This window comes from Brassica rapa, chromosome A07, assembly GCF_000309985.2.
Source record: "Brassica rapa cultivar Chiifu-401-42 chromosome A07, CAAS_Brap_v3.01, whole genome shotgun sequence".
NCBI lineage: Eukaryota > Viridiplantae > Streptophyta > Magnoliopsida > Brassicales > Brassicaceae > Brassica > Brassica rapa.
In genome coordinates this window covers 12,862,499-12,881,248 of record NC_024801.2, presented here as the reverse complement: position 1 = coordinate 12,881,248, position 18,750 = coordinate 12,862,499, and the positions used below count along the sequence as shown (strand labels likewise).

The 18,750-nt window shown below is 36.0% G+C and overlaps 4 protein-coding genes across 4 annotated transcripts; 1 reads left to right on the top strand and 3 right to left on the bottom strand.

Annotated features, from left to right (window-relative positions):
• Positions 1 to 91: 91 nt before the first annotated feature.
• Positions 92 to 6,121, top strand: LOC103829252 (AP-1 complex subunit gamma-1). Its single transcript, XM_009104903.3, has 18 exons — positions 92 to 338; positions 464 to 766; positions 1,031 to 1,172; positions 1,283 to 1,456; positions 1,719 to 1,898; positions 2,469 to 2,623; positions 2,868 to 2,958; positions 3,043 to 3,206; positions 3,322 to 3,376; positions 3,498 to 3,620; positions 3,707 to 3,802; positions 3,926 to 4,053; positions 4,295 to 4,399; positions 4,508 to 4,764; positions 4,851 to 5,096; positions 5,183 to 5,358; positions 5,461 to 5,562; positions 5,715 to 6,121. Exons 1-18 carry the CDS (start codon positions 307 to 309, stop codon positions 5,808 to 5,810), a joined length of 2,625 nt encoding a protein of 874 aa, XP_009103151.2. The 5' UTR covers positions 92 to 306; the 3' UTR covers positions 5,811 to 6,121.
• Positions 6,122 to 8,917: 2,796 nt separating this feature from the next.
• On the bottom strand, positions 8,918 to 11,764 carry LOC117126931 (UPF0725 protein At1g23950). Its single transcript, XM_033276301.1, has 3 exons — positions 11,678 to 11,764; positions 11,045 to 11,200; positions 8,918 to 10,962 (listed from the first exon to the last, which is right to left on the bottom strand). Exons 1-3 carry the CDS (start codon positions 11,756 to 11,758, stop codon positions 10,792 to 10,794), a joined length of 408 nt encoding a protein of 135 aa, XP_033132192.1. The 5' UTR covers positions 11,759 to 11,764; the 3' UTR covers positions 8,918 to 10,791.
• Positions 10,176 to 10,760, bottom strand: LOC117126835 (UPF0725 protein At1g23970-like). Its single transcript, XM_033275977.1, has 3 exons — positions 10,683 to 10,760; positions 10,500 to 10,586; positions 10,176 to 10,400 (listed from the first exon to the last, which is right to left on the bottom strand). The coding sequence occupies exons 1-3, from the start codon at positions 10,758 to 10,760 to the stop codon at positions 10,176 to 10,178; spliced, it is 390 nt and encodes a 129-aa protein (XP_033131868.1).
• Positions 11,765 to 12,695: 931 nt separating the features above from the next.
• On the bottom strand, positions 12,696 to 18,187 carry LOC103829836 (UPF0725 protein At1g23970). The gene is made up of 6 exons (XM_018653031.2): positions 15,068 to 18,187; positions 14,650 to 14,802; positions 14,337 to 14,526; positions 14,079 to 14,233; positions 13,902 to 13,988; positions 12,696 to 13,805 (listed from the first exon to the last, which is right to left on the bottom strand). Exons 2-6 carry the CDS (start codon positions 14,698 to 14,700, stop codon positions 13,473 to 13,475), a joined length of 816 nt encoding a protein of 271 aa, XP_018508547.1. The 5' UTR covers positions 14,701 to 14,802; positions 15,068 to 18,187; the 3' UTR covers positions 12,696 to 13,472.
• Between the last annotated feature and the right edge of the window lie 563 nt (positions 18,188 to 18,750).

The window sequence follows — 18,750 nt, the reverse complement described above, 5'->3', positions numbered from 1 at the left end:
CAGTGTCGCGCACTTGTTCAAGTAATTGTTATACTTGGGCCCAAATAAGGCCCACAATCGTCTAGTTTATATTTTCTGGCTGCTGACAAAACGTCGCCGTTTAATCTATAATCATGTTACAACGTATTTAATTTGGAATGTGGCTTTACGAAGACTGAGAATCGTCGTCGTGTCCACCGAGATCCAAATCACTCAGTTTTCGTTTTCATCCCTCGCTTCTAGATCAGCTACTCGGAGCTCCCGGCGGCGTAATTCTTCCGCGCGGCTAACTAGATTTGTAGATTCTTCCTCAAAGTTGCTCCAATCATGAATCCCTTCTCTTCCAGTACTCGTCTAAGGTAATTGGATCCTCCTCTTTCCATTTCCATCTCACGTTTCATAATATACGAATGAATGCGAGAAGGATTTGGGTGCTTAGGTGTTTCAGATTAGTTTGAAATTTACTTAAAATTGTATGATTCAGGGACATGATCAGATCCATAAGAGCTTGCAAAACAGCTGCGGAGGAGCGTGGCGTTGTGAGAAAAGAGTGTGCTGATATCAGAGCATCTATCAACGAGAATGACCCTCATGATAGGCACCGGAACCTCGCTAAGCTCATGTTCATACACATGCTTGGTTACCCTACGCACTTTGGGCAGATGGAGTGCTTGAAGCTTATTGCGTCTCCGGGGTTTCCAGAGAAGAGGATTGGTTATTTAGGGTTGATGTTGCTTCTTGATGAGAGACAAGAAGTCTTGATGCTCGTCACTAACTCATTGAAACAGTATCCTTTTACTGTTACTAGTGACTTTGCATAGATTCTTGTTCAGTGTTAGTGGAGAAAGATTGAATTCTTGATTTTGCTGTGATGTGAATTGGAGAGGAAAGTCTATTGTATTGATTTTAATAGCATGGCCTTTGCTTAGATTCTTGTTCAATGTTAGTGGTGAAAGATCTCACTTTTGGGATTCATTGGTTTGGTGGGAATTTTAGGAGGGGAAAATAGCTTAATAGATTTGTTCCCGGTTTAGCCTTGACTCACGTGCAGAGATCTTAACCACACGAACCAGTATGTTGTAGGACTCGCGCTCTGTGCTCTAGGGAATATTTGTTCTGCAGAAATGGCGCGTGATCTTGCGCCGGAAGTAGAAAGGTTGATCCAGTTTCGTGACCCTAATATACGTAAAAAGGTGAAGTTTTCGTAGTTCCTATATATGGCTTGGCTTGATGGAGTTCGATTGCTGTTTTTTCTTTTGTTCCTTCATTTCTTTGACCATTTGTGTTGTTGTCTTATATGTAGGCGGCACTTTGCTCCACTAGAATAGTAAGGAAAGTTCCAGATCTTGCGGAGAACTTTATAAATGCTGCTTCCTCCTTGCTTAAAGAAAAGCATCATGGGGTTCTTATAACAGGAGTTCAACTTTGTTATGAACTATGCACGATCAATGATGAGGCCCTAGAATTCTTCAGGAAGGTAGCTCAATAAACTTCTGTAAATCGCTTAATTAGTGCATACATGAGCAGCGGCATATTGTAGTTTTTTTATTTTTCGTTGAACATCCGTACATGTGCCCACTATATTACTTGTATAATTCTTCTGTGTACTTTATTTCTCCTTCACTTACGCCCTCAAATGAGTTTGATTCACGTGCGGTATTCGCTTAGAACTAGATCACTGTGCTGAAATGGGCAGACAGGTTTTTTGATAAAGTTTTGTCTTTGTATTGTCTATGCAGAAATGCACGGAGGGGCTGATAAAAACTCTGAGGGATATTACAAATAGCGCATATCAGCCTGAGTATGATGTTGCAGGGATCACAGACCCTTTTTTACACATACGGTTACTTAAGCTCCTGCGTGTTTTAGGCCACGGTGACGCCGATGCTAGTGATTTGATGACTGATATACTTGCCCAGGTTAGTAACAAATAGCTAATGATTCTGGATATGGCTAACCATTTTCACATTTAGGATGTAATTCCCTTAGGAACAATCAAGTTCTTATCGTAATTTTCTTTCAGTTTCATTAAATATATATTTTTAAATTTTTGTAGGAAGTATTAGTGTTATATGATAGCTTTGTTATCTCATGTGCTACAACTGATCCTGTTTAAGTATATCATAACGGGAGAAAAAAGCTTCACTAGTTGATAGGTGATGGCCTGATGGGATATCATTCTTTTTGTTGGATACATGACTTGTTGGGTACTGGCATTACACGTACTTTTGGCCGGGTTGAATTTTACCTCTTTTGATGCCGGTCTTTGTTTATTAGCGAGTGCTTATTTGTGGCCAGATAAGTCTATAGCTTGCTTCAATCAGTTCTATCACCACGGCGAATATTGCTTCTGTTGCATGTCTTGTTTTAGAAATCTTCTAACTTCAGAGTCAGGGATCCACTGTTGGTTGCTTTGTTTTCCTAGTTCCTTGATCATTGCTGTTACGCTGAGAGATATCTTTATTCTAGTTGGTTTCATGCTATTGTAGGTGGCAACAAAAACTGAATCAAACAAGAACGCAGGAAATGCCGTACTCTATGAGTGTGTTGAAACAATCATGGCCATTGAAGACACCAGTAGCTTGCGGGTGCTTGCTATCAATATCTTGGGAAGATTCTTGTCTAACCGTGACAATAATATCAGGTTCAAGTTTCAACCCCTTCACTTCAGTTTTTTATCTGTTACAATCATATGATACCATATGTTTAGAACTAGATTACTAGTTTGTTGTTTTCTGTTTATCAATGCAACTCTATGAAACACATTGCCCTCTTGTTATCAGCCAGTGCTTCTTAATATTCGTTTTATATTATAATTTCTCACTCTTGTTCTCTCAGACATGCTGCACTGCATTCCCCTTATGAAATTCATATTCTCGTTCTCTCAGATATGTTGCATTAAACATGCTGATGAAAGCAATCGCTTTTGATGATCAAGCAGTGCAAAGGCACAGAGTTACAATCTTGGAATGTGTTAAGGTATTGCTTTTAAGTAATAATTGTCTACTTTTCTTAGAGAAAAAAATCATATTAATTTGGTTTTTGCTTCCATCAACAATCTAGGATCCAGATGCTTCTATCCGGAAAAGAGCTCTTGAACTCGTCTCTCTTTTGGTGAATGAGAATAATGTCAAACAACTGACAAAGGAGCTAATTGATTATTTGGAAATCAGCGATGAAGATTTTAAGGAGGATCTTAGTGCAAAAATTTGTTCTATCGTTGAGAAGTAAGTAATCTGTTTGAGAAAGTGAGCACTTGCCTTAACTTTTTTATGCTCAAGAGATGTGAGTGTCGAGTTAACTGGATTTTATGTTGATTTATTGACAATTTCAATAATGCAGGTTTTCTCCAGAGAAAATCTGGTACATTGATCAGATGCTCAAGGTTCTGTCTGAGGTATGGATTAAAATACGAGACATTGTATGCTATGTTTTGAGAGTTTATAGTTGTCTAAGCTCTTTTTGATTGACATTTTGTATCGGCCTTAAACCTATTGTCCTCTATTACGTGTTAGTAGGCTGGAAAGTTTGTGAAAGATGATGTGTGGCATGCTCTGATTGTTGTCATAACCAATGCATCAGAGCTTCATGGGTATACAGTCAGAGCATTATACAACGCTGTCTTGACATATTCGGAACAGGTACCTCTTATTTTCTATGTTTGATTGATTTCGATCTTCAATTTGTGTAATCCTTCCTAATATGGTTTCTTTGAGATTTCAAACAGGAGACCCTTGTCCGAGTGGCCATATGGTGCATTGGGGAATATGGTGATTTGTTGGTCAACAATGTGGGGATGCTTGGCATTGAAGATCCAATAACGGTGAGCCAGTACCAATATTAACTCATATTTATCCATATTTAATAGGCAGATGATCTTGCTACTTCGGATTTCTTGCTGACTTGAAAATAAAACATGCAATGACTAGTTGTCTGCCTTAAGCAGGTAACGGAATGTGACGCAGTGGACGTTATCGTTGATGCCATTACTCGCCATAACTCAGATATGACTACAAAAGCGATGGCATTGGTTGCTCTACTGAAGCTGTCATCTCGATTTCCTTCTATCTCAGAGTATGTCAAAGTTTTCTCAATCTTAGTGTCTGTTGTTCTCGTTCATCTAATATCTTTACTTCTCAACTTCAACTCTACACAAGATGCATATGCGTACTGAGTATATGAATAATGGAGTTTTGGCTGTCTATCAGAAACTGCAGTGCGTACATAACCTTCAGAGAAATGATTAGAAATACATTATTCATCCTTGCTCTCAACTCTCTTCTGGTGATTAAACAATTTTATAAAATTCTGGCAGGAGAATTAAAGATGTAATTTTGAAGCAGAAAGGGAGCCTTCTCCTTGAAATGCAGCAGAGAGCTATTGAGTTCAATTCTATCGTTGAGAGGCATAAAAATATCAGGTGGTTAATGAAATCCCTTGTTTGTCTCTTCATTATCCATCTTCTAGTGTATTTTTTCATTGTGTCTGCCCCTTAGAGCTCATGAAAGCGAGGTCTCTGGGCATATAGGTCTTCCCTGGTTGAGAGAATGCCAGTGCTAGATGAGGCTACCTTCAATGTGCGGAGGGCTGGCTCTTTGCCTGCGTCAGTTACAACAATGGCCAAGCCTTCTGTTAGTATTCCAAATGGTGTTTCTGCAGCTCCACTAGTGGACTTGCTGGACCTGGGTTCTGACGATATATTGGCTGCACCTAGTAGTTCATCTGGTGCAGATTTCCTTCAGGATCTTCTCGGTGTTGACTTAGGATCATCATCAGCACAATCTGGTTAGTTCTTTGGTGGCGCCTCTACAGCTGCTCGTTTCATTTTATGGTGTCCTTTGTTATGATATTTAAGCTTTGCAATGTTTCAGGTGCAACCCCAGCTCCTAAAGCCGGCACAGATCTGTTGCTGGATATTCTATCAATTGGGACCCCTTCTCCGGCACAAAACAGCACATCAGCAATTGATTTGTTATCAACAGCCGACATGAACAATAATTCTTCTACTGCGCTAGACACACTTTCTTCATCAGCTCCACCTCACATAGCAACTACCGCGTCTGCTGGTGGTATGTTTGATTTGTTAGATGGCCTTTCTCCAAGTCCATCAAAGGAAGGTAAATAAATGTCTCTATATAATCACTGAAACAGAATCTATATAATCATTGAAACCCTTTTACGAAGATTAGTAACATAATTGCAGCAACCAATGGTCCAGCATATCCACCTATTGTTGCATACGAGAGCAGCTCCTTGAAGATTGAATTCACTTTCTCAAAGCCATCAGGGAACCCACAAACAACAAACGTCGAGGCCACTTTTATAAACTTATCTCCTAATACTTTCACTGATTTTGTCTTCCAGGCAGCTGTTCCAAAGGTGATTTCAGTTTCTTAACTTCGTCCTTATCTTCTTTTTTCTTACCCCTTAGTATAAAGTTTTCTTTCCTTAGCCTTGTCTGTCGTTCTTGGAAATTTCCAGTTCCTCCAGCTGCACTTGGATCCAGCTAGCAGTAACACACTCCCGGCAAACGGTGGTAAGGTAACGCAGAATCTGAGAGTCACTAACAGCCAGCACGGGAAGGTATCTACACTTTCTTTGTTGAGCTTCCTTTCTAAGCTCAGGTCTTCAACATTAAGTGAATCATTTCATGAGATCAGCAGCTCAATCTATGTTCAAATAAAGATTGGTTGATCCTCTTTTAACACTCGAGGGATTGAATGTTTATATGACAGAAATCTCTTGTGATGCGCATGAGGATTGGGTACAAAGTGAACGGAAAAGATGTATTGGAGGAAGGACAAATCAACAACTTCCCTCGTGGGTTGTGAGCATAAGGACTTGAGTATTTGTTTTCATCATCCGGATTCAAGAACAAAAACAAAGACTGGTCTTGCCCGAGCCGTTAGATGCTGCAAAATCAGCTTTTACCCTTCCTATTTTCTTTACATTTCCATTGTTGAAACAAGAACTTATGGCTTTGTTTGGGATTTGAGGTTCTCCGGGTTTCTTTTTGAACAAATCTTCCCATGTTTCGTATCTAAAGTGATCGAAGATTTGTCTCGTTGTGTATAAAACTTTAAAAGATGTGATTTACGCAAAAGTTTTGGATTTAGTAGCTAATGTTTAACCTTTTTGTAAATGCACCAAAGCCCCAGATCACGCTTTCTTTTAGCAAGATCACGCAGTTTATTGCTACTAAGTGTACAAAAGTTTTTTTTTGAGTATGGGATCAAAGATTAGCTGTGCTAATTTGGAGAACAGTTGAAATAGATTCTAGGTAATTTGGGCCCCACTAGCCAAAAATACCAATTTTAAAAAATATAAACATACGAAACAGTCATCACAGATTCAATGTCTAAAGTGTATATAATATGGCAACTGTTATTAATATTCTGCCTACATACCTCAACTTGATCACCATATACCGTGTGTAGTGTGTTCGATTACCACTGTATGCAAAATTTTATTTTACTTTTTGGAAGGCTTTCAAAATATTTCTTAAAAACGTTTAGAATATTTATTATATATAAATTTTAACTAAGTCTAGTAGTGGCCAGGCCACACACCCTAACTTGAACTCACTTGTAATCTCTTTATGTCACATGTTCGATTTCCACCATTGTTAGTAGAAAAACTTTTTTGTAAGGCTAACTACTAGATTATTTTAAACTTCTGTTAATAATAATTAATCCAATGACGTTATATAGCGAATCACCACCTGGACGAATATATAATGTTTCAGAGCAAATTTATTTCATTGGCTTAATTTGCACGAATAGTCGTCTTGTTGTGTGACCAATGTGATTTTGGTGAAATTAACCTTTTTCTTGATTTTATTATTTAACAGAAAATTGGAAGGTCCCTTGAAAAAGTACGCGATTGATTTCTACTCAAGATGAAACGAAAATAAAATGTGTGAGGTTGTATCATACAGTATGATTTTATGAGTCAATAAAAGTGATGCCACATTGGAAAGAATTGAGCTTTTGCTCATTTTTCTATTACTAGAAAATGAATCCCACAAAAAAGTAGCTTTTTTCTTGAAAATGAATCAGTTGTGGGTCCTTTCGTTATAAAATATAGAAAGAGTGTTACATTTTTCATCTGCTAAAATTAGAAACTAATTGGAACCACACTTAGTAGTTGTTTGTATCTCTAAGAGTCTAATTATGTGGGCTGATACGGATTCGGTGAACTGGAGGATAGTTTTGACTAATAAGTGTATAATGAAATAAATATCTGCAAATTTCCAAGTCACTCAATTTACTAGTTTTAGTTGATATATGAGTATCCAACGTGTTTAACACTATTTCTTATAAGCATGCATATTTTATCCAAACCTGAAAATCCGAACCAGAACCGGTTCGAAACGAAACCAAATTGTAACTATCTAGTTGAGTCTAAAAACCCAATTGAATCCAAGTTTGTAGTACTTGAACCCAAAAGAAACCGACCCAAAAAAACACCCATACCTAATTTCTTAAACAATGATGTAATTCAATAGTTTTTTTCTTTGAAATTAACTTTGTAATATTCAGAAGTTCCAAAAATTCATGTTTCTGAAACCCTTGTTAAAAAGAAAATTATTTTATAATTCTAATGACTATATTAGTTTTATAACTTCCAAAAATAATCCAGTTAGGGTATGACTGGTTTTCCCGCTACCACCCGCAAACGCAGCTTTTGCGGTTGGTAGCGGTTGTTGGCGTTTTGCAACAATCGCTCAAACCGCTCCAAACCGCTCCAAATCGTTCTGGACCTCATAAATTCAAAAGCTGGTTCCAGCTAGCGTTTGCGGTTGCGGACGGTTGCGGGAGGATAAAAAAAATTTCTTTTTTTCCAAAACAATATAAATACAAAAATAAAAATATTCAATAAAAAAATTAAATTGGAATTATAAAAATGCTAAAATATATCTATTATATTTTAATTAATATTATAAAACTTTAAAATAAAAATATTTTCTATATTTTAAAAAAAATTAAACTATAACTTTCTAAATATAACTTTTATATTTATTATAATATTATTATTTTTGATATTTTTATAATTGTATAAAATGTAAATATTGTTAATTTATTATTTAACCGCTGTTGCACTTGGTAGTTAACCAGTCATAAGTATCCCGCAAACGCACTAATTTTTAACCGCAGAACCAGTCGTACAAATCTCTTAAAACCGCTAGAAACCGCAACCACCCGCATCCGCAAACTCCCGCAACCGCAACCGCTGCGGTTGAACCAGTCAAGCCCTTAATACCGTTGTTTAGTTGCTAATCTTTTCTAATTTGAAAACCTCATGGTATTGTTTCCAAAAGGAAAAAAGACATTTCTTTAAAGAAGCGAGAAGATTAAAATGACACGTTTATATCATTTTCTTTAATTCAACAAAGAGAGAGAGAGAGAGAGAGAGAGAGAGAGAGAGAGAAGAGAGAGAGAGAGAGAGAGAGAGAGAGAGAGAGAGAGAGAGAGAGAGAGAGAGAGAGAGAGAGAGAGAGAGAGAGAGAGAGAGAGAGAGAGAGAGAGAGAGAGAGAGAGAGAGAGAAAGAGAGAGAGAGAGAGAGAGAGAGAGAGAGCGAACGTAGAAAATGAACTTTTCACCAGATTCAGCTATTTTCCTCACTTTCCTAAGTGTATGAATCATGTCCGAAGTACCCATGTTGATTGAGAAACTTGAGAAGGCTGAGAAGCAAGTGATAATTTCTAGACACACATCTCAGATTTGAATCTATTACAAATGGGTGTCGTTTTTTGGCTCTGAACTTGAAATACAGCTTTGCAGGCAAATGAGGAACGTGGGAAGGTGCGCAAGAGGTTTTTGGAAGAATTCCAGCAAAATAAAGAAGGTGGCTGAAATCTTTGTATTTCATTGTGTGAGTTTCTTTTCTAGGTTATAAGATTGATTTTTTTGCAGGATATTTAGCTGATGTCTCGAATAACTTGATGTTTTATTACCTTCAAATGTGAGTTTTTTTCTTTTGGCATATAATCATGTTTGTAACAAAGAAAACATGATGGAGATATACATTTTCTTAATAGGTGTATGCTAGGGATCGGCATGCTAGAAATGAACGTTTGTCTACTAGAGAGCAAATAAAATTACACATAAACCGGCTTATGAGAAGTCGGATTGGTGACTTAATTAGAGAGGTTAGAAGATACTTTAGGTTTATTATATTTGTATGGAATACATGTAAAATAACAAATATTTATTCTTTTAGAAGAATGTGAACTGTTCTTTATGGGAAACCATTAGCTTCAGTGATAACTAGGTAAAGATAATCAAATTCATAGTAAACATTGTTAATTCTATGTCCCCATGACTCATCATAAGGTTTTATTTTTTCTTTAAGAGTAAGACAAAGAGGTGTAATAGGCTGAAAATTCTTCCAATGATTCTTTGGATTGCCCAAAATTTGACCTAATCTGCAAACTAAAGAAACGATAATTAAAGAACATTGTTTGATACTCAAAACGTAACAGTTTTAACATAAAGTAAGAAAAAAATACCTTATCAAAATGAAGCAAGATAAGACAGTTCACGGAATCAAGAACCACGCTACTTTGAACATCTCTTTGTTCATAAGAGAACAAAGTTAGAAAAGATTAATGGCTCACAAACAATTTGACATCCAATACAATTTGATTCCTTACCATGTAGAATGGAACCATCATGTGCATGCAACTTATCAACTCATCTACATGAAGCGTATCTGAAACATGTAGCAAAAAAATTGACATTTTCTAATGGTTCAATTAATTTACAAGTTGTTTGGGATGCTACCATGTTTGATGTGAGCCTTTTCATGCCAAATAAATGAGTTTTGTTTATATTTAGTAAGCAATTGATCTGATAGATAAAATGAAGTATAATCTGCAAACTAAACAAGTATTAGATTTTGTCTCTTGTAGATTTATCAAAATTACAAAATTACAACATGGTTTTGAGGTTGGTGGGAAAACTCGATATTGCCAGTTTGACGGGAAAGGAAAAAACACAAACCACCAGACGCATAAAATAGCCCAATTTGTTATAATCTGATCTACATTGTTAAATGCACCTGCCATAGTCTAAGAACGACGGCGAGTCCGGGCTTTTTTAGAACTCTGGGCTTCTTCTCTACTCTGGTGTGTCACAGAACTCTGCTTTCCAGTAAATTTACCACCACAAAGCTTACCCAAGAGGCTCATCTCTCATGTACTCTCAAAGATGACTCTTCTAACTATATCTCTCCGCTCAACATGTTCACCAAATTCAGAACTCTGTCGCGGAGCTTGAGGCTCATCTAAGCCCTTGAAGGTTATGTAAACATGTGCACTTTTGCCCTTGAGTCTCTCTTTCGACGGCTCTGAATCATCAGCACTAGTTTCTATGGCCATATTAACAATCTTTAACTTGGACTGATAGTCTTTGTCCCTCTAGAGCAGTAACAAACAACAATATTGGTATTAGTTATTATTATGAACAACAAACAATGACACTCGTGAAATATCATTACCTGATATGCAAAACCTTACCGTTACGATAAACTTATCATGTGAATAAATTACAAGTACCAAATACATAAAAATCCAGCCAGTGGCTTTCCACTCAGATCGATTCACCTGCAAAAATCAACAACAATATATAACTACTTCCTTAATTGATAATGTGAAAAACAAAAGGTAAGCTTACCATGTAAAATTGGCTTTCATCATTACATCAGCAGCCGATGGCCAGAGAGGCAATTCACCTACGAAGGGAACGCTGGCCTCTGGATCACCATGATAGTGTGGCATGAATGACTCTTTGGCTGAGTCACCTTCACATTTAGCAAGTAAAATCTAAACGCCCAAAAGATTTTTCATCAATCCAAACCTGAAAGGTCTTATCTGATGGACTAACATCTGGATCGCGTGCAAGCAAGGTCAGGTAGTACGAGCTCACACTGTTCGTCGTCATGTTGAATTTGATTAGGGAAGACATCTTGTAGTTTATCCCCTGACAGATGAATAAAGGAAATGGAGTGAAAGAAGTAACAAATTAAACACCCACTAGAATGAAATAAAATATATTTAGTTACATGCTTCATATTATAACGTTGTAGTCTCACTATACAATAACCCTTCACCAAATCACGGTAAGGATAACAACCATCATGACCTTCAAAAGTCCTCATCGCACAAATTGGTGTTCCACACATATATGATGGAATTGAAACATTCTTGAGATCAAAACCCTAAACCATCACCAAAATAATCAGTCCATAAACAACAATCGACTAGAGTCAATCCATAAACAAATTCTTAGTAAACATTGTGAATTCTATGTCCCCATGACTCATCATAAGGTTTTATTTTTTCTTTAAGAGTAAGACAAAGAGGTGTAATAGGCTGAAAATTCTTCCAATGATTCTTTGGATTGCCCAAAATTTGACCTAATCTGCAAACTAAAGAAACGATCATTAAAGAACATTATTTGATATTCAATACATAACTCTTCACTAAATCACGGTCAGCGTAACGATCATTACATTCATAAGTCCTCACTCCTCATTACACAAATTGGTGTTCCACACATATATGGTGGAATTGAAACATCCTCGAGATCAAAACCCTAAACCATCACCACAATAAACAGTCCATAATCAAAAATCGACTAGAATCAATCCATAATCAGCAACCCTAGCTAGAAGAATATGATAAAAAATACTTACTCCAGATTCTCTCACAACACGCCAGTAATCGTCACGAACTCTTGCATACTCGTCCGGAACATTATCTTCTGTCGTCATCATTCTCCTCCTCGTGGTGACTGATCTTCAAACACGAGTTTAGGGCTCTTCTACAAAATTTTATTTAAAAAATTCTGTGTTACAGGTTTTTAAAAGCATACAAAGTCGGTTTCTCTTTTGGGTCAAGTTTATTTTTGGATATGATCTGATTTGAATCTTTAATCGGGTATGGTATACGAATTGATCCGTTTATAAACCAGGATTTTATAATTTCGTGGAGGAATTTTTGTGGGGAAAGAATTACAACTATCGTTTCATGTAAAAATAGAACATGTACATTAACAAAAAAAGTTGTGCTCCTCCAGCAAAATATATTTTTGACTTGAAAAAAAATTGTAGAATAAAATTGTATTTCATCTACTAACTAGTAATGATTTTCGAATAGACTCGTATATTGGGTTTAACAGAGGAAGAAGTGATACAGAGCGGCAGTTCGTGACCAATAACCATGCACTGGGTTTGTTGTGCCGTCGCTTGATCCACATGGCTGACGTGATAAAATCTTAGTCCTCGTTGGGTATTACGTATATACCATATACCCTAACCTTTTTTTTTTTTTTTTTTTTTGAACACTACCATATACCCTAACCTTTTTCCCGATATTTCTGATCATTGCCTATAATCTATATACACTTTTTACGTTCCTTTGCATATTGAATCTACTTGGCTCTCGATATGTCCGATCATGGCCTTTTTTCAACATCACCTATACAAACATGTTGTCGATATGTCCGGTCATCGCATATATATACACTTTTTAACGTTCTTTCGCACTGAATCTATGTGTTCCACTCTATAGATCTCAAGACGTTTGATTGCAAGTAATTACTTCTCAAAATAGAATCATGATAAAATATAATCAAGTGATAAGATTTTACGAACCACTATCAATATCAATTATTGTTACTACATTTCAGTTTGAATCCCAACCATTTTTTTACGACAAATAAACACATTTTATTAATAAGAATTGAAGATTACAAAGTCAATATTCAGAAATTTCGAAAAACAAATTATTACACAACCAAGTATATGCATCATCAATTGAAAAATATAATATAAAAAGTTGAATTTGAAGACGCTTTCCCAAGAGTAGTCTTACTTGCTAACAGAACATTCAATTTATTATTTTCTTTCCATGTATTTAACAGTTCTTTGATGTAATATTAACATTTTTTGGGTGAGAATAACTCATACTAACACAACATAGAAAATCCAAAACTTACGTAAGAAACTCTGAATGTTCGTCAAGAACACAAGATACAAACGTCTATGTATCAGCCCAACCATTAAAATAGGAAAATATGTTTCTAATGCTTACACGTCAACTTGTTTGCAAATATAGCTTTCAACTTGCCGTTGAAGATCACTGTTCGTTTGTATTTTGTATTTGTATGCTTTTAAGAGACTATGAGTTCTTATCCGTGATGATACATGTTTATAAAGCATGTTTAATTGGTTCGTATTTATCAATATGAGGAGTTTATATTGAGTTCAGAGTTCCAATGTTAACAGTCTGACATTTTAATGCAAGTTACGGTTGAAGAAGATTCTACCATTGCATTGCATATAAAGAGAGACTAGTATAAGTTAGATGGGTGTAAACAACAAAGCCAAACAGAACACGTGTTTATGTCTTTGTCGCATGTGATTATCTGATCCACACATTCAAAATGGATCTTATCATCAAGAGGAGGGCCTTACTCCATGAGTTGTACTAGTCTGAGCGAGGTTGCTTTTTACAACTCTGGATTTTCTTTCCATTTTGGAGAGCCGCAGAAGGCTGGTTTTTAGTACTTCGACCACCACAAAACTTACCCAAAATAGTCAGGCATCCATACTTATCGAGGACTCTTCTAACCACAGCTTTTCGTTCGACATGCTCACCAATCTCAAAAATCATTCTAGGGGAACAAACATTTGCTAGGCCCTTAAACTTTATGTAGACATATGCACGTGTGGCCTTGAGTCTCTCATTCGGCGGCTCCACATCTTCAATACCAGTTTCTATGGCCACTTCCAGAATCTCCAATTTGGAAACAACATCCCTCTGTAGCAGAGTCAACAACAACATTGTTGATGTTAGTTGTTATTATTACCATTAGTATCAATCATGATATGTGATTAATTGATATGTAAAATTTACCTTTGCGACCAGTCTAGCATCTGCACAAATTACAAGTTCCAGATACAGAGGAATCCAATCATTGGCTTGCCACTCTGATTCCTTCACCTGCAAAAGCCAAAAGAAAAGGATATCACTACTTGCTTAATCGATCATGAGAAAAGAAAAGTTAATAGTGTCTCTTACAAAAAATCGTACCAAGTAAAACCGTTTTCCATCATTCAAAGCATCATTTGACGGCCAATCAGGTAATTCAACTTTGAAGAAACTATCTGCAAGCAATTCACCTTTGAAGAGACCATCCTCCTTTGCTGCATCATGAAAGTGTGGTACAAAGGGCTTCTTGGGGTTCACTTTGCAACAACATGATTAATCATAAAAGAGATGTGAAGATTTTATACCAAAAAAGAACAAAAAGCAAAAACAAAAAATGAACAATAGTGCAAAACAAGTCACCTTCATCTTTAACTCTAGAAATGGTGATAATATGCAAACAGTGTATTTTTTGCTCACCAACTTTCACCTGGAAGGTTTTCTCCAGTGGGTGAAGAGCTGGATCGTGTGCAAGCAAAGTGATGTAGAAAGAGGATAAACAATGCTGTAACATGTTGAATTTCACTAGGGAATCAAGCTGGAAGTTTGTCTCCTAGCAGATGAAAAAAGACGAAGTAAAAGTGAATGAATGTGGTATAAGGGAACAATAGCATGCATGTTGGTAAAGCACAAAGAGAAGAGGAGAGTAGTTTGTAGTTTTTTTTTTTTAATTTACCTTAAACATATTGTAACGATGAAGCCCCACCTTAGCATAAAGGTTGACCATTACAGGATGAGGATAATTCTTAAAACGTACACAATCTTAGGGCATCAGTCCAGTGATCACTCCAGAATTTGATGGTAATGAAATATTCTCAACATCGAAGCCCTAAGACCAGTCAGCAAAATAATCAGTCCATAAACAACCATAGAAGGGTTCAATTTAGCTTAAATATTGAAACCTAAGACTCATCAGCTAGATAATAATCCGTCCATAAACAATCTAGAAGCGATCGGTTTATTTTAAATATCAGAAATCTAAGATCAATCAGCAAATAATCAACTCCATAAACACTAGAAAGTTCGATCAATTCTAAGAACATCATATATTATAAATTAAATTCAATATAACAATAAGAAGTTGGAAGACTTACCTCTGATTCATTCACTTGACGCCAGTAATCCCTCTGCACGCTATAAGAATCTACCAATAGATTTTCCAGGGTCGACATATCTCCTCGTCGTCGCAGTGGTGGCTGATGCTTCTTTGTTTTTATTTTAATTATCGAACACCGATATATATGAGTATATGACTATTACATTTATAAATCTATCTAATTTAATTTCCTTAAAATATTCTTTAGTTTAATTCTGTGATACTAATTTTTCTTTCTTGACAACTATTGATATTAATTTCCATTTTATTTGGAGAATATAGAAGTTTACCAGTAAAAATAATTAAATTACTGCAAATTATTGATTGTTTTAATTTTTTATGTGGATAATTAAATAAAAAGAAACTGTAATTTTATGGTAAACTAATTAAGACAGCTCAGAGGATAATCAGTCCATAAACAACCCTAAAAGCGATCGATTCCACTGAGTTGTTTAGAAGTTATGAAGAATAACTAGGATCATGGATAGGATAATATCTTTTTTTTGTGTGGCAAAACGAACAATCCAACAAATCACAATCAAGGATAAATCCCAATAAGAAAATGAAAACTACTTCGAATTTTCTCCACTTGACGCCAATTAATATTCCCTATGTCCACATAAATACTCCATCATCGTCATATTACCCCCCTCAAGGTGTATCTACCATTGTTGTATTTTGGTTCATATGTACCCCATCATCAACGTTGATTTAGACTTTTAGATATGATATACACTTTCGATCCAAAAAAAAAGATATGATATACACTTGTGAACTTCTGGAATATTTTAAACCAAATCACATCACGATGAGCTCCTAGCAACAAAAATTTATCCAAGGTTTGTATTCTTATTTTGGGGCACGAGCTGAGATAGCGACTAAGAAAAAAAAAAAAAACTAAGTAAAACTATATATGTAGAATCTCTAAGCATGAGTCAGTAACACAACGCAGGCATTACCAATCCAGCTGATTGCATTTGAACTGCAATTCGTGGCTAAACAGCTTCGGAGAATACCTAGCGCAGGCAAGTTCAAACACTTCTTCAGATTCTACGTCAATCGATTTTCTTACACAATCATAAGTTCATAACTAAAGAACATAAGAGTTATATCTTAGTAAAATCGAAACGAAGCCGATAGGATAACGGATGAAGAACCAAGTGGTCTTGGCCTAGTGGTAAATGGGTTTCATCTGGAGTTTCCGTCATGGGTTCGATTCCCCTTGGTCACCCATAGACGGCTTAAGTGGCAAGAAAATCCGAATTTTTATGAATCTCTTAGTGATTAGTTATTAAGTCTAGAATGCTTTTGAGATCACACCAAAATTATCAAAAAAAAAAAGGATAACGGGTGAAGCCAGTAAAGGATGAAGGCAATATCAATCCAAAACTGAGACTTGTAAATTATTAATTGTCTAACTATATAAAAAAGAGTAATTCTTGTGTCCACCCCCTAAGGTGAACCTATATCATATTCACCTAGCCAATAATAACTTGCCACATCATATTTTGTTTTTGGAAGAAAAAGAAGGCAAAAAACATAAATGGAATTATCTACAAAATTAAAAAGAGAAAAAGAATTAAAAAAAAAGGAAAACAGAATATGACGTGAAGTTGTTTAACGCCGTGGAATACAATTTTTCTTCTTCGTGTACTGAAGAAAAAATAGATCACAGAGAAGAGATGAAGCTGTGTTTGTGATTTTCTGAGTCTTTAATTCCTTGCTTTCAAATCCAATCTCGAATTCACCTCCGATCAATGTACTTGTAACCCTAATAATCTTTAACGCCGTCGTCTTCTTTATCGACAAATCAAACCATGTTCATCTTTTTCTGTTTCTTCAATTCGAAAATTATAGAATAAGAAGAAAGAGTTGGATGGGAGAATAAATTATGGAATAAGCAAATCAAACCATGTTCATCCTTTTCTGTTTCTTCAATCCTTGCTTATTCCATGTTCAAGAAACCTTATACCATGTTCATCCTTTTCTGAGCATGCTTTTCATATAAACACTAACCTCGTTAGCCTTTTTACAAAAAAAATAAAATAAAAACTAAACCTTTCATTGCTAGAGATGGTTGGATGACTACTCTTCCTTCTTCTCTAGGCTCTTTATATTCACCAACTTCCATCTAGTAAGTGTCCATGATTTGGTATTATTTTGAACTAAGATTTTAAATTAAAAACAGAGAAGCTAAGTTAAAAAAACAGAGAAGCTAAGCCTGGGTTATTGTCAAGAGAGAGACTGAGCTTGTTGATCAAAGGTTGATCACATGATCCAGAACCTTCAGAAGCAGAACTTTGTAACAGAAGTTGAGTACCAAGAAGGTCCAATGACAAAAAAAAAAAAACAGATAAGCTAAGATTCAGGTCAAGGGAACCGAACATCAGAAGTTGGTGATCTAAGAAGACACCAAACAGAAAAGAAGAAGGACAACTGAGAGGGAGCAATAGCTGTAAGCGTTGTGAATTCATATGAGGCTGCTTCAGAGTGTTCCAGTTAACATCATCAAGAGCGTGGACTTTCCAACACTGCCAAATTACAGCCACCAAGAAAATCCAAAGTGAGGACTTGATGTAAGCCTAAGCTGTAAAAGGCTCACAAGATCCTTGGATCAAAGTGATGGACGATCCAGAGGGGTAGTTCTTCTAATTGATCTAATCAACTATAAAACCGGCTGGATGGAAGTGATGATGATGATGATATCTGATAGAACGGTTTGCTGGCTGATCCAGTGAGGTTTAGTGCATGGTATGAACTCTCCAAGTGGTCTTAGATGTAATGAATGATCTCCTGGTTTCTACACGTGAGTTTGAGTTGCACACTCCTTAAGCAAAGGGTTACTTTCCTTAAATAGAACCAGTTCGGATGCAGTGTAGATAGTCTGACTTGTAAATGGCATATCTCCCAAACCATTACTACTTTTCGTATGAAACCAATTCGCTGTGTGCTCTTGTTGAGTGTAGAATCCAGGAAAACCGGTTTTATTGATAAATTTCTCCTGGTTTGTAAGATATGGCGTTTTGACTGCACCTATGTCCTGGTTAGCTTCTTTAGCTTTCCTCAGCTTCATGTTCTTCACTGATTTACTCCTGGTTCCTTTCTCCTTCTCTGATATGACTTGAGGTCCTCATCAGGACTGCATAGCTGAAATAAATACATATACATGTGAGTAGAGAGGTTAAAGATGGACCTTAGAAAGCCAATAAGTGCAACACGTCCATGACCCTACTTTGTAACTTCAAACCCATCTCCATCTCCACCTCCACTTGAATCATGCTTGGTACATATGGGATAGAGTTACAAAAAAATAGAAATAAAGAGTCTCTTTACTCTGATTCATCTACAAGAAACACGTTTGTAACAGTTATAATTATAAGAAGTTGAACTTTAATTTTGAAGGCTCTAAAATACTCGACAACTAAGTAACTAACAAAACCCTTTCTTCTAATCATTATCTCTAGGTTGCTTTTAAGCTCGGTAATCCTTTTGTAAAAAGGTTGGTATTCACTAGAGTATTGAATACATTGGTCAAAAATGTAAGCATCTTTGTAATAAAAGCTCAAAGAACATATAGAGACAACTTGAAAATGATTACGTGTATACATTTGTCAAAAACATAATACCCGAGCTTGTCCAAAACATATTTTATTCAAAAATTAAAAAATGAATGAAAACATG